The 15,298-nt window shown below is 34.1% G+C and overlaps 1 protein-coding gene across 1 annotated transcript; it reads left to right on the forward strand.

The window, feature by feature from the left end:
- Window positions 1–6,062: 6,062 nt before the first annotated feature.
- Window positions 6,063–9,342, forward strand: LOC137399497 (uncharacterized). The gene is made up of 2 exons (XM_068085640.1): window positions 6,063–6,389; window positions 7,477–9,342. The coding sequence occupies exon 2, from the start codon at window positions 7,614–7,616 to the stop codon at window positions 8,700–8,702; it is 1,089 nt and encodes a 362-aa protein (XP_067941741.1). The 5' UTR covers window positions 6,063–6,389; window positions 7,477–7,613; the 3' UTR covers window positions 8,703–9,342.
- Window positions 9,343–15,298: the final 5,956 nt, after the last annotated feature.

Genomic DNA, 15,298 nt, shown 5'->3' on the forward strand with positions numbered 1-15,298 from the left:
TTTGTGCTTTTCTTGTGCTGGGTTTGCAGTCTCTATGAAGCGGAGTAGAATAAAGCTATTTGCCTGTTAGGATGTCGAATTATGACATGGAGTAGGTTGGTTGAGATCACTGCCTATGAACAAAAGACAGTTCTTGCTGCAAATGCATTCACTGATTAATGTGTGTAATTGAAAAACTCTGATGTAGATTTGAAAATTTACTCTAAAATAAAAGTATGTGCTTTTGGATACTCTGTAAAACAATCAATTGCATGTACAATGACTAATTCACTGATTTCACAATTATTTTTTTGCTAAAATGTGGGAATAGGCGGGACTAAACTGTGATAGGCTGTGAGACTTGTAAGCTAGACTGTGATAGGCTGTGAGACTTGTAAGCTAGACTGTGATAGGCTGTGAGACTTGTAAGCTAGACTGTGATAGGCTGTGAGACTTGTGAGCTAGACTGTGATAGGCTGTGAGACTTGTAAGCCTGCAGAACTGAGATGTCATTTAATAATTATTAGCTCAATATAGTTTCTTCTGTTATACATTGAAAAAACAGATTGCAAGTTTTGCATTTTCGCTCTTAATTGGATATTCACAATGTGTCGTCATCTAGTTTGGATCGACTTTACTTGCAAAATAGCGAACAACCATTTTACGAAAATGTACTGCTCACTCACTCAAAATGTTGTTCCAATCTCTAGGTGATAGGCTTGATGGTAACCTTGATGTTTTGTAAACACCAAGGTTATGTTTATTAAACATGCATTATTAGAGCACAACAATTTATCTTGCCATTTTATGGTGTCCTCACCTCTATTATTGGTCTTGGAAGCAACATGTGTCATAAGAAATGTAATGAAGATAAGTGGATGAGTAGAAACTTCAGTTGCTAAAATTCCATTTGTTTGTGAGAAAAAATTGATTTTTAGATTGTTTGTGACAGCATTTACAATTGCGACACAAATTGTATTAATAACCAGTTGTTTTTTACATTACAGTGCAGGCAAAACATCAACCACATTGTCGCATTCTATAGAATCATATCCTACTTAACCGCTCTCATTGAGTCAGCTGGTGGTTTATCATGAATTTTTAGCAGCCAAACACTTCCTGTGAAGGAACGAGTTGGTACAAGAAATATGGATGCTGATTTTGATACAACGGTTTGTTTATCTTGTAGTAGATATTCTAGTGATTCACAATTTTAGTGATTGCAAAACAGTTGCTTCAATCCATCCTTAGTGATAAAATATCTACACGATTGCTGTCTACGTGTCTTGTGATTATAATTACTCTACTAAACTGTAATGGTTACGAAATTCTTTTGCAATGCTTAGCATTCAAAATAGAGAGAATATTCAAACAAAAATGATTTTATCATCTTTACTATTATAAAACCTGTCAGCTGTAGCAGCCTCGAATGCTTTGTCGAGGCAATCCACTCAGGACTATTTAGTGAGACCAATGCTGTAATTTTCAAGTTAATGATCTAAGCATATACACTATGCTTTTGTTTTAAATATGTTTACAATTTGATGGTTTCACTGTTGTTAATCAATTATTTTGTATTTTGATAATTGGTACAGAATAATTTCATTGAGTTAATCATCTCTACATGGTGAAACTATATGTAATTTTGTGACAAATAATGTGAAAGACCAAGATGAAACTGTTTTCCAATCAACTCTCCTTCGCTCATCTTTCAAATTATTGGATTTGATTACTTTAGATGAGAGAGTAGCCAGGGAAGCTGTGGATGCTATAGTATTGGAGGTAGTACCTTTTTCCTGCTTTTATGTCAGATATGTGCTTCCAATGCTTTAGTAAAACGAAACATTAGAACGCTTGCAAAAATTATGCTTTCGGGTTTTGCTGCCTAATAAGGATAGTTACGACCAGCGTTTAAATGCCCTTAATGCTGATGAGCTAATTGCGATTTTAGATTTTGCTGTTTAAGATACTTTATTGTATCTCCAATCTGCCTGAGCATACATTACATTCCTACTTTTCCAAAAACTCGCTACACTTTATACCAGATACCAACACTTTGCCATTTTACATTGTAGAACACCGTTATGCAAAAAGAGCTTTTCCTTTCAATACACAAAATTTACTTTATTTGTTTTTGTTTCATGATCTAATTTCCTTTAAACTGCATTGACCGGTGTAAGTAAGGTTAATATCTATCATAACTTCTTGATGTTTGATTAAGGATGGCCTGTCTATAGCTGTGGTATTGTTGCATTTTTCAGCAATTGGTAGATAAAAAGATGTGTGGTATTACCAATTTATGGGGTGGTGAGCGTGGATGTAATATGATGGAAGCATTTCTGATTATGGGGTAATATACAAATACTGTACAGGTGTCTGTGTCACTTTTTAAACACTGTCATACAATAAGAGGACTCGACTGCTCGTGTTCACATCAGCTGAGAGCTATTCATAATCAGGGATGATGATGGTTGGCAATAGTGTGTAGAGCCTCAAGAGAGCCTGTATTGTTTTATGGCAGACAATGCTATGGGCCTCTTACAGGTTATCTACAATTTCCCACAGATTTTAGTAGCGCTATCAATTAGAATGCTGCTTATGTTCATCTAGACACACATTCATAGAGCCGTGATAAGATAGCAGCCTTCTCATTCATACTCTCCTAACCGACTCTCTAGGGCTATGATTCCACATTCCTGTCACGAGCTCGTCAACTGATAGCGTTGGTTGCGTAATGTAGCCATGCACTACCGGTCTGGTGCTTCTACTAGAGATAGCGTGTCCACATTTTGGAAAATGTTTGCAGAGCAATTATCAAGCCTTGATACGATGTTTTTAAGAAGCCCAAGTGCCACCTTAAAGTGTCTTCACCATTGAGGAGAGCCTGAGAATCCCAAGTAACACCATTGCTCTTTTGATTGGCTCTTAAAAATTATCATCATTATTGTTGACCTGTGGTTTGCAGTTGAAACAGTGTGCATCAAACACAGTGTGTAGGTTAACTGGAGAATTTTTAAACACTCAACACAAAGTATGGTTTAAATTTGGGTAGTTCATAATTGAAGATGCATGTATATTCATTTTATGCGAGTGATTCCACGACTAAACACGAGCAAAGCGATTGTTTGGCGGATTTATGATAAATGCATATGTGCACACAACTCCCGAAAAATTATCTGTTAACGGCCGTTACCATACCCTTGTACCGAAATCCAATCAAAAAATTTAACCATTTTTGTGTAGAGTCGTTTCAGTATAATAATGATGCAAAACACATATAAACCTATCTAAATATGTTACCAAGTCTTTGAAAAGTTACTGCAATATCCTAAAACTTAACCATATGATCGAATTATACATAACCAGACAGATTAATTTGGCCTAAAATCGCCATTACAACTTGACAAGCGGTTTTTAATCAAAATTAAGACCAGCAAACGACGCGCCGATAAGGCCGTGTGACAGGGAGTAGAACCATTAAGTCGTGCGCATTTCACGAGAAAAACATGCACATTTCACCAGTCTATGGCGTTATCCAATTGCCGAAGGTTCCTGTAATTAACGTAGAAGTACTGAAAAGTAATCATTTCTTTTTTGCCGATTCTACCGGACTCTGAAATTTTGGACACTTATAATGAGTACTTTGGTATTCCAACTGATGTCCAAAGCAGTGAAAGTAAAGGAAATGACGAAGATATTTTTCTAACGATTCTTATAAGATTATTACAGTATTTAATTGTAAGAATAATTATTCGATTTTATGAATTCATTATAATATTTAGTTATAAAAATAATCATTCGAGTTTACAAGATCAAAGTATATAGTGACACTGCGATATGTTACTGTTATTATTTTTCTAAAGATTTTGTTGATGATACTGCGGCTGTGTCCAATATCGCGGTACCCAATATTACGGTACTGCCAAGCCGTTTTTAATATATGCAAAACTAAGTAATAGGCCTACATTTTGTTATAGATATATACATTTATTTCTATGACAACTAGCTAAAATCTGTTTAGATTTTTAAATTCAGCATAATTTTTTAGATATAAATACAGAAATCTCACAAATAAATATAAAAAAGATAAATATCACAACTTCTTGATATTGGTTGCTATGACCAATGATATACAGCACCCCCAGCCTGTGTATATTACACAGCAGCTTACCATTCTACTTCTAATATTGCATTTCTTCTATTGCAGGGGAACGATATAAACATATAAACTTTTCCTTTCATTATTGCTGTTTGTTGTACATAATAACACCCAGTACATTACAGCTACCATTGCAGTTCTCCTATTGCTATTTGATTGTTAATATTGCATTTCTCAACCAGCAGTACCCTTTCTTTTTCCATTATCACTTTGGTCGTGGGCTGTATGACAGGGGAGTTTCTAGTATACATATAGTTCCCCAACAAGTAGTCAAGGAGAGACCTGGTTTGCCAACCCTAGCGCAGTCATGGGACAAGGAGGTTGAGTAAACATCCTACTGCGATGCTTAAGAGTACAAAAATTACAAAAATTTCTAATCTGATATTAATAACTGCTGGATATTTGCCCAGTATTAAAGCATGATTTGACTCGGTTGACTAGAAATCTAAGCCAATGTTTATTGTGATTATATTTTCCATATAATCTCATAGTACATGTATGTTGATTGATAAAACTAAATGTATTACGGAATGCACTTGTTTGTAGAGTCTATGTGGTACAGGAAGTTTAACTCGTATAAAATAATATAACTCTTTAATCTGTAATATAATATTTATCTCTGATTCTATATACATGTATATAAATCTCAAAGTTTGTCATCTGTTAACGTGTCTGCCTGTCCAGCTATAGCTGTTAAAATCTTGGAATGAAGAATCTGTATTGCAAAAGATTTGATCTCAGAATCTCCCATTCACTAGACGATACACTAAACCATTGAGCTATGCAAGGCCAATGAATTCTTTGAGAGATATATGTCACTACGTGGGAGAAAATATGCATACTTCTTTCCGTTACGGTGCAACATCATTTATGTTTGCTCTCACAGCTCTTATTGGTAAGTTTAGCAATATTAGCTTACTCCACTTAGCTATTGGCAATGTGCCAGGTTAATGGCAAGTGGCAGGCAACTACATTACCTGTCACTGCTCATAAGCCGACTTAATACCCGTGCAACACGAGACATTTCGCTAATTTAATATAATTTAACTCGTGTAAAACTTGGGATAAATACACACTAAACAAATAGAGTCAGCGCTCAAACACTGATGTAAAAAAGGCAATCTTTTAATGAAAGATAACATAATTTATATCAATCTAATATAATACGACATATAACATTCCTCATTGCTTATTAACAACATAAATATGAATGTTAGGTCAATGGCTCATTCTTGTCATGTCAATCATGTCTTGTCTATAAGTAGATTGCTGTACAGCTGTAATGAAAGAGAGTATCTTTCATGTCAGAAAAAATTTTTGCTGTATAGCAATTTTTTCTGGTTATCAATTATCAATTTCTGGTTATCTTTCTGGTTATCAATCTTCTTTCAATAATAATCAAATAATTAGGCAATAAGTCCAGTATATCGTCATCGGCAATAAGTCCAGTATATCGTCATCGGCAATAAGTCCAGTATATCATCGGTGGCAAGAAGTCCTCTAATGATTATTGTTTAACCAACTTATCAAAGTAGATAAATTAAATAGAACCCTGAGTTGATTTAAGTCTAGCTTCCTAGACTTAGTCTAGCTTCCTTTCTAATCCTGCCTATACATATCCATATTTCAAATGGAGTTCATGATCACACTCTAAATACATGTTCGATGTCTAATGCACTGAAAACATAAGATTTAACAAATTGCTGCATCTTCATTCTCTGCTTCTGATTGAAAGCTTGATATCCGGATTAACAACTGGCAATATCACTGGAATGCAGTGCTAACCAACTTGTGTCATACACGCTATTATTACGCTTGTTTACTGAAGACCAAGCGATTTCATGACCTTTGACCTATTGTTGCAGTATTAGATGATAAATATTGTGGTTGTGTTTGCAGTAACATTTCCTAGTCGGTCATGGGACTCTGGCCAATTATTGTGAAGGAAGAATCTCTGATTCAAAGCATAGTATGAATAGATTTGACGATAACATCGTATTAGTCGTCAATTGCAACTGTTGACAATTTTGTTTGAATGGAATTAATTTAGAAGAGCGTGTTGCTTCAAACGTGTCCAACTGCGAGAGCGAGAGGAGAGGGAGAGCAAGTCAAGCTACTAACGCCTGCTCAAGTCATTAAGCTGTTGAGTCGTGGCTGCTATACTCTCGTGTTCTGATTGCCTGTGACATACTTGTAACAAGTTTACATCATTTCTCCTTACTACTACCGAAGTGGACACAGCTACACAACCGTGAGTATATAAGTGTGTATATATATATACATAGTGGGCTTTTGTAGTTATTTTCGGGTAACTAAATATTGCTGCGATGTGATATAGCCCCAATCAGCTATAGTTATTGCTACATTGCGACCTCTCTACAACAAACTTGTCTCTGCATCAGGAGATAGTCTGTATCCTCTGCAGAATGCTTACAAGGCAGTTCCTGAAATTCGAAGGCTATGTAACTTTTTTCTTTTGTATTTATGTATAACTTTTTATTCGTATTAGTCATCATCAACAAAATGATGTTTTTTATTATACAACAAAATAAAGAAAAATATTACAGAAATCCAGAAATGTTCAGTGAGTTAAACCAAAGTGTTTTACAAGTTGGTAATCTGATAGTATTTTGGAGGAGTCGAGACAGTGGATTGAAGATTGTAGTAACAGAAAGTTCATAAACTGAAACATATGATGGTGGTATGTTTGTTTGTATGTCTGATGTGAATGTACTAAACATCCTACACTAGTGCCCTAGTTGCAACTGTCATCAAGTTCGCCAGCTTTATGAATATAGGCGTGCTCACCTTCACATCTCTGGAGAATTATTCTGCTCTGATTGAGCTATATTCAGAATTTGTAGTGAAGGCGTTTTAAAAATTTGTAAAGTAGAAGTAAGTAAAATCTGTTTACAATTGAGCAGAAGTCAATGTCAGCAATGGGATTAATTATTACCAGTTTATTTGTAAACTTAAAACTATTTATTATTTGAAATTATAGTTTAGCTAATTATAGTTTATTCATTGTCAATATACAAATTTGTAGATTGGTCCCTGGCGCTTGCTTTTAAAAAGGAGTCTGATCACCTGATAATATTTATATCATTGCTAATGCTCTGGATTTCGTGTTATCTAAGTGGATTGAAAAGGCTTGCCTTATCTCACTGTGTCAATTTTAGATTCAAAGTCCGAGCCGCTACTGGTTACAGAAATACCTTTTATCTGCGCCTTAGTATCTTTTTGCTAGATAGCACTGTATGCTTTGATTTCAACACAATTTTGAGTATAAATGGCTAACGTTTCTTTTGAGCATAACCATTGGTTGTTAATATTTGAAGGGTGAACCAATCAATGGTTGGTCTAGGCCAGGTAGAGAGCTGGTGGAAACAGTATATAAACTCTGCCAAGGCTGGGGCATCTCGTGAGCACTTTTTAACGCAGAAGTGATAAGATCTGTCAGCTGCAGCGAAGGAAGATGAGTGAGCTAGAAGCGCTCCTTCTGCACGGAAGAGCGCGATCCGACGCGTCTTCATTTGTGGAGCCTTTTTATGACGAATCTTTCGTTCCGCTGAGTAGCAGTCTAGAAAGAGAGCTTTGCACTCTACAAAGACTGAATTCTAGTGGAGACGAGCTTGTCTCAGATGATTCCGGAGCACCGTTTCTCAGTCCTAGCTCACTAGAACTTGAGCTAGACTTTCTCTTCTCTCAAGGTATTGCTAATGACCATTTTTACCAGTTAGATGCACCGGCCCCGGTAGCCTATGGTCCTTGGAAAAGGAGTGATTGCATGCATGGTGATATATATAACAATGGGCGAGCATCTTTCTCTCAGCAAACCCTACAATCTCCAGGTCGCTGTTTCTCTGAACCTATTTCTCCAGCAGAATCTTTATCGGACACGGGCTCTCCTTTGTGGAACCGTATAGCCGATGAATCTGATGAGGTTTTTCCTTATCTAAATCAGTATCCCAATAGCGACAATCACACTAATTATAGCTATAACAATAATCAGGATATCGTTGTACTCGGTGTTGGTCTTAACAATCTCATGGACCAGCATACAGCCGCCCCGCATCCAGACCACATGTATCAACAACAAAACCCTGTCTCGAACAAACCAGTCAGTCTCATTAAGCCGAGAATTGTACAGCCGAATTCGGCCTATGGCCATGATTACACGCTCAAGGTTGAATATGTTCCTCATCAACCGTCGAGAACAAACGAAAACCAAACAAGCCAGCAGACGACAGTAAATTCTCCGCCTGTAAAACCGTCAACTAAGTTTGCATTTGATGACAAGATCCACCATTGCAACTATCCTGGATGCAACAAAGTTTACTCGAAGAGCTCACATCTGAAAGCCCATCTTCGTCGGCACACGGGAGAGAAGCCTTTCGTTTGCACATGGGAAGGCTGTGGCTGGAAATTCTCACGGTCAGATGAGCTAGCCAGACATAAGCGATCACATTCCGGAGTAAAACCTTACAAATGCAAGATCTGTGAAAAAAGATTTGGTCGATCTGATCATCTTAGTAAGCACACCAAGGTTCACAGGAAGTGGTGAGAGGAGACATGACCCTGGCTTAGGCTGTCGGACAGCATCTCTAAACACTAGATCTTTAAAACATATCTTCTATTGCATTGTATTAATCGCTGCGACATCCAACTGATTGTGACGTACAATGACATTACTATTATTAGATTTTTGCTAATATGTTATTACATTATCAGATAATTGTGTTTTTGTAATCATCTTTGCATCTTCAATGATGGTAGTTTGAATCTAAACTGTGAGCCATTGAACACACGCATTTTAGCAATATAGATGCATTGCTAATGCTATGTATAGGTCTTTGTTGAAATATTTTTAATTGTTTTAAGTGAATAGTATGCATAATGCTCTTGTAAATATTTATTTTTAATTTCTTAACATATATATTTTAAGCTTTTCTTAAAATATTATATAAAGATGGATTTGTTAGTTTAATCGTTGAATATTTTTGTACACAATGAAATATTGTAATACAAATGAAATGGTGAGTGAAATATACGTACAGCTAGTTTTTGTAAAATTTTAATAATGTTTATTTATTAGATATATCTTTCTAGTGCTAATTATTATTGTAAAAGTCTACAAGTGAGCTCCTCTGAAAAAAGGATTGTGCTGTATTGTTTGTGGAGTCATATATTCTTCTCTCATTTGACATGGTTTTAGAATTCCACTGCCTTATTTCGTCCCTGCAATGATTATTAGCCATAATTTGATACTGACACGAAGCGAATCTTCCTTCACACTTGCAAAGATTTTGATAACCTGTTAAACTCATGCTTTGATAATTGATCATGTCTTTATCTATAACTGAAGTTGTCTCCTCTTTGGAAACAATAACTTGATCTTCTGTCGCAAGACACTGCAGAACTTTGATGTATCTTATTGTATGCTTCAAAATATCAGCTTTGCTGGGCTTTTTAAATAATCCAAACTTTCTTGGGGAAGGCAGCATAGCTTCTAGTATTCTGAAAGTAGCATTGATGCTCTGGACTCGGCAACGCTCACGTTCGTTTCTCCTCTCTACAGTTCCAATTGCATGCTTCAAGTCTTTCCTACAACAATTGTACATCTAACAAATTGTGCTGAATGAACGTGTCACAACTTGCTAAATAAGTTATGACCTCAAATAATGTACCAAGCGCAAACTATATGTCATGAGAGAATAACTCTTAATAATGTGGAAATGCGTAGCCTTGATAAATTAAAAACAAAATCTGACATCAAGTAGTTAAAATGATGGCTAGTCAAAGCCTTGCATTTTTTACAAACCAACAGTTTTGCTCACATCTTCATCATGTTTATTAAGTTTTGTTAAGCAAAAAATATTGTTTGCACTTGGTTTCAATAGAGCTCTGAATTTCCACTTCAGCATGATTGTAACTGTTTGCATGCGTAAATACTTTGCCGAGCAACTGGATATCTATCTATGTACTCCTGCACTAGTATATTTCTACAATATCTGGTAAAAAAGTCTAAAGCCTTAGCATGTCACTTTTAATAATGAATGAACACACGAATATGTTTTGTTAAAACGCATTAACCAGCAAATTATTTTACATATTTGTGTATTTTACCAGCATTCATCAAGTCATAGCAAGCTATGTTTGTTATTGCAAATACTGCATACTGCCAGCCAACTATCTACAAGCCAATATTAAAATCTGAACAAATGTAGCTAGTAACAAATAGTTGAATATATGTTTCTCAGCTTGCAGAAACATATTCCTCACACTTCAGTATGTTAAGGTAAATACTTTAATAAATCAATTTCATATTTAATAAATATAAAAGTGCAGGCTTGAGAAAACAACTTTTACCATGACTTTAATTTCATATTTTTCCCTGTTTCTATTTTATAGCTTGCTTTGCATACTTATGCACTGAAATTTCCTTTTTTTATTTAGTTTTATGAAAACGTAAAGCTGTTTAAATTAGTAATAGCAATTAATTTGCCATGAGCATTGGCTGTTAAGTATGCCTCATCTAAACACACAAAATTTTATAAAAAAAAGTACTGTAACTAATGGATCACCTGACACGAGTGGCAGGTGAGTGATGTGTCAGGGATTGATAATCTCTACTGCTCCTGCAAAACTTCCATGCCATAAAATAATGTCCTCTATAAAACTGTCTGCCTACCTGAGCAAACTTGCAAATCATGCTTTTTTGTAATAATAAGTGATATACATCTATGCATCATGGTCATATACATCTATGCACCATGGTCATATACATCTATGCATCATGGTCATAGACATTTATGCATCATGGTCATATGCATCTATGCATCATGGTCATATACATCTATGCATCATGGTCATATACATCTATGCATCATGGTCATATACATTTATGTATCATGATCATATGCATCTATGTATCATGGTCATATACATTTATGTATCACGGTCATATACATATATGCACCATGGTCATATACATCTATGCATCATGGTCATATACATCTATGCATCATGGTCATATACATTTATGTATCATGATCATATGCATCTATGTATCATGGTCATATACATCTATGTATCACGGTCATATACATCTATGAATCATAGTCATATACATCTATGAATCATAGTCATATACATCTATGCATCATGGTCATATACATATATGCATCATGGTCATATACATCTATGTATCATGGTCATATACATCTATGTATCATGGTCATATACATCTATGCATCATGGTCCTATACATCTATGCATCACGGTCATATACATCTATGTATCATGGTCATATACATCTATGCATCATAGTCATATACATCTATGAATCATAGTCATATACATCTATGCATCATGGTCCTATACATCTATGCATCACGGTCATATACATCTATGTATCATGGTCCTATACATCTATGCATCACGGTCATATACATCTATGAATCATAGTCATATACATCTATGAATCATAGTCATATACATCTATGCATCATGGTCATATACATCTATGCATCATGGTCATATACATCTATGCATCATGGTCATATACATTTATGTATCATGGTCATATACACCTATGCATCATGGTCATATACATCTATGTATCATGGTCATATACATCTATGCATCACGGTCATATACATCTATGCATCATGGTCATATACATCTATGCATCATGGTCGTATACATTTATGTATCATGGTCATATACATCTATGCATCATAGTCATATACATCTATGAATCATAGTCATATACATCTATGCATCATGGTCATATACATCTATGCATCATGGTCATATACATTTATGTATCATGGTCATATACATCTATGCATCATGGTCCTATACATCTATGCATCATGGTCATATACATCTATGCATCATGGTCATATACATCTATGCATCATGGTCATATACATTTATGTATCATGGTCATATACATCTATGCATCATGGTCATATACATCTATGTATCATGGTCATATACATCTATGCATCATGGTCATATACATCTATGTATCATGGTCATATACATCTATGCATCATAGTCATATACATCTATGAATCATAGTCATATACATCTATGTATCATGGTCATATACATCCATGTATCATGGTCATATACATCTATGCATCATAGTCATATACATCTATGAATCATAGTCATATACATCTATGTATCATGGTCATATACATTTATGTATCATGGTCATATACATCTATGAAATGTAACCATGATCATTGTTTACAATTGACAGTGTTTATCAATTTTTAAAAACTTATTAATAGTTTACTGATTTTGATAATTATTACAAACTGCACAGAAAGCAAAGGAGTTGTCTTCTAGGGAGAGTTAATTTGCAAGTTACAAAAATAGGTAAGATGATTGCAAGATCAGGAAGCAAGTTGGTTTCATAAAATGCCATTGAAACATAAAAAGTGCATTTTATTATAACAAGAAAAACCTTTAAAATTTTCTAAAATTAATAGATCAACTATACTAGGTAAACTGCGTTATCCAAGCAAACATAGTGCAGAGTCTGTGATGGTGTTTTACTAAAATGTGCAACTAACTAAATAACTGCTGTTTTTGTGGTAATTGCTTGTAATAAATATTTTCACATACATGTTTAACTATTAGATCAAGCAGCCTGCAAACTAGTTTAAGAAATCAGTGAAGAAACACTTCTAAACGTGCTAATGATCTCATGACAATACTTTACTAGAATCATTTAATCTACACATTTGGAGTAAATATTTGACTCTACTCCAAAGGTAATTCACAATATACGACTTTCAAATTTCTTTAAAGCAATTTAGTTTTATGAACTAAAATCTTTGCAAAAAATTAAAGTGTTAATCGAAAAATTCTGAAAATAATAACAAAAATGTAAATTAACATTATTTAAACTTGTCTTATCTTAAGTTACATAAGTTACAATGTGTATCTCTATCACCTTCTCTACCTATTAACCTACACATCACCAAGTCTACTCTTTTTCTGTTTTGTCACTATGATTATTATTTATCCCTAGTACCCTGGCTGTCCAGTAGGCAGTAAGAGATCATCAGACATAATAACTATATATAAAGTGATTCCGCAAAACTAATGGGTTGTTGATTAGAGTAGATGGCAGCATGTTGGGGTGCAAAACCAAATGTGAGTTCAAATCTTTTGTGTTGCTGTCTTTTTCAACAATCCTTAACAGTGGTTTCCATAGACGGATAGACAGACCGACTCAGCTTTTATTTTAGTAAAGGTTATCACTTTTTTAATTTACTTTTTTATATAAGTTAGTTTTTAAATTTATATAAATATATAATATATATAATTATATAATAATTTATGTAATATTTATATTTATATAGGTTTTTATAGTTTTATATAATTCATTTGTTTAAATGCCATGTGTATATTTTTATGTATTTTAGTGCTACTATACCTGAAGTATCTATTTATTAGGCTTTTAGACAGCCCCAACAGGTGACAGATTTGACATATGAAGCAAATCTCAGAGAGAGTTAATTTTATATGTAAAAATGTTACAGTAATCGGCTGCTGAACATGCTCGCTGCCAAAACTACACTGTTAGTATATCAGCTGACACGCTCCAACTCTCAACCTTCATCGCTACCAAAGTTACCTTATCGCTCTGTTTGTTCTCAAACTCCTCCCTTCTTTGCTCGCTGTTGATGGCAGCTTCTTACTTTGCTCATGAGTTGCCATGGCATGAGAAACAGGTGATGTTCTGACGCAGAAGGACATATCTCTGTTTTAACAAACTGATGTACCGGGATTTATAGTTGCTTTGACTTAACATTGGTGCTGCTAATTGTAGCTTTGCCTACTTGGGCTCGTGCTCCCTTTAACTACTTCACGCTTGCTGTCATCTGCTCCTCAAATGGCTTAATCAGCTGTTAAGGAAGCTAATTATATTTGCTCGAGTTTTCTTTTGTTTATTTTATGTGCGGTCCTTTGCTTGTTTCTGGTTTACTGACCTGTACAGAGTGCAAAGTATGCTTTTTAAAGATGATGTGAAAAACCTTTTACAAAACTCGTAACAATCCTTTTAGTAAATGTAATATGCTAAATATACATTATTATATTGTTGCACTACTATATACCGTATGTCATATTATATATTTATTATACATAATATATGTTAATAATATATATTATCAATTTATGCAATACTATAATACATTGTATTGTTAAAATATTTATCTTGTATTATGTAACATACGTTAATGATGTACTCGTATATTATCAATACAAATATTACTATAATATTTTATAACTCTGCAATAACATATATATATATATATTGCATATGTATAGTATTTTATAATAGTAATATATATTATTAATACACATACTACAATACTATATTGTATTGTTTGCAAGAGAACACCTAATAGTTAACATATTATTACAACAATAAACTTTGAAAAAGTTTTTAAAAACTTGTTCTTATTTATTAAATAAAACTTGAATGCAAACTAGTATTTTTATCTTTTTAATTTTATTTATATTTTTAAGTAAATTCAATTTCTTTGTAGTTGGATCTATCCAAATAATGATACCAAATCTGAATAACAGTGACTAATAAACTGCTAATTGATGCAAAGGTTTGATAAACCGATTAAAAATGCTGATTAATTAATTTATTATACGACTTAATTTATTATTAATTAATTATAAATTAATCCTATTATTATTAATCAAGTATTTCGATTATAGAAGACTGTTTAACAAAAAGGCTCAATAGATGTCCTAAATTTAGAATTATGACTACCTAACCTTCAGATTCAATCACTAGCCCACTCACCAGTGGAACCAGTTAGGGCCCCGCTGCAGCCCTTCGCTAAAAATATGTTCAGTGATAAAGCACTTCTCTTATCCCAATCTAACAGCTGCTTAGTTAATTTATATGTTTTTTATATTGTAACGCGACAAACTTCTAAAATTAAAAAATTAAAATTAAATAACCTAAAACGACTGTAAACTAATTTTATACCAACTTATAGTTTGTTAGTATATGTCTGCGGGTGACCGGCTGCAGTTTCCTCATATTATAATTAAAGGCTATTAGCTATGATGCCGCTACGTGTATTGCACCTAGTGTGATTGTCACGCTGTTCG

Source organism: Watersipora subatra, chromosome 1 (assembly GCF_963576615.1).
Source record: "Watersipora subatra chromosome 1, tzWatSuba1.1, whole genome shotgun sequence".
Lineage (NCBI taxonomy): Eukaryota > Metazoa > Bryozoa > Gymnolaemata > Cheilostomatida > Watersiporidae > Watersipora > Watersipora subatra.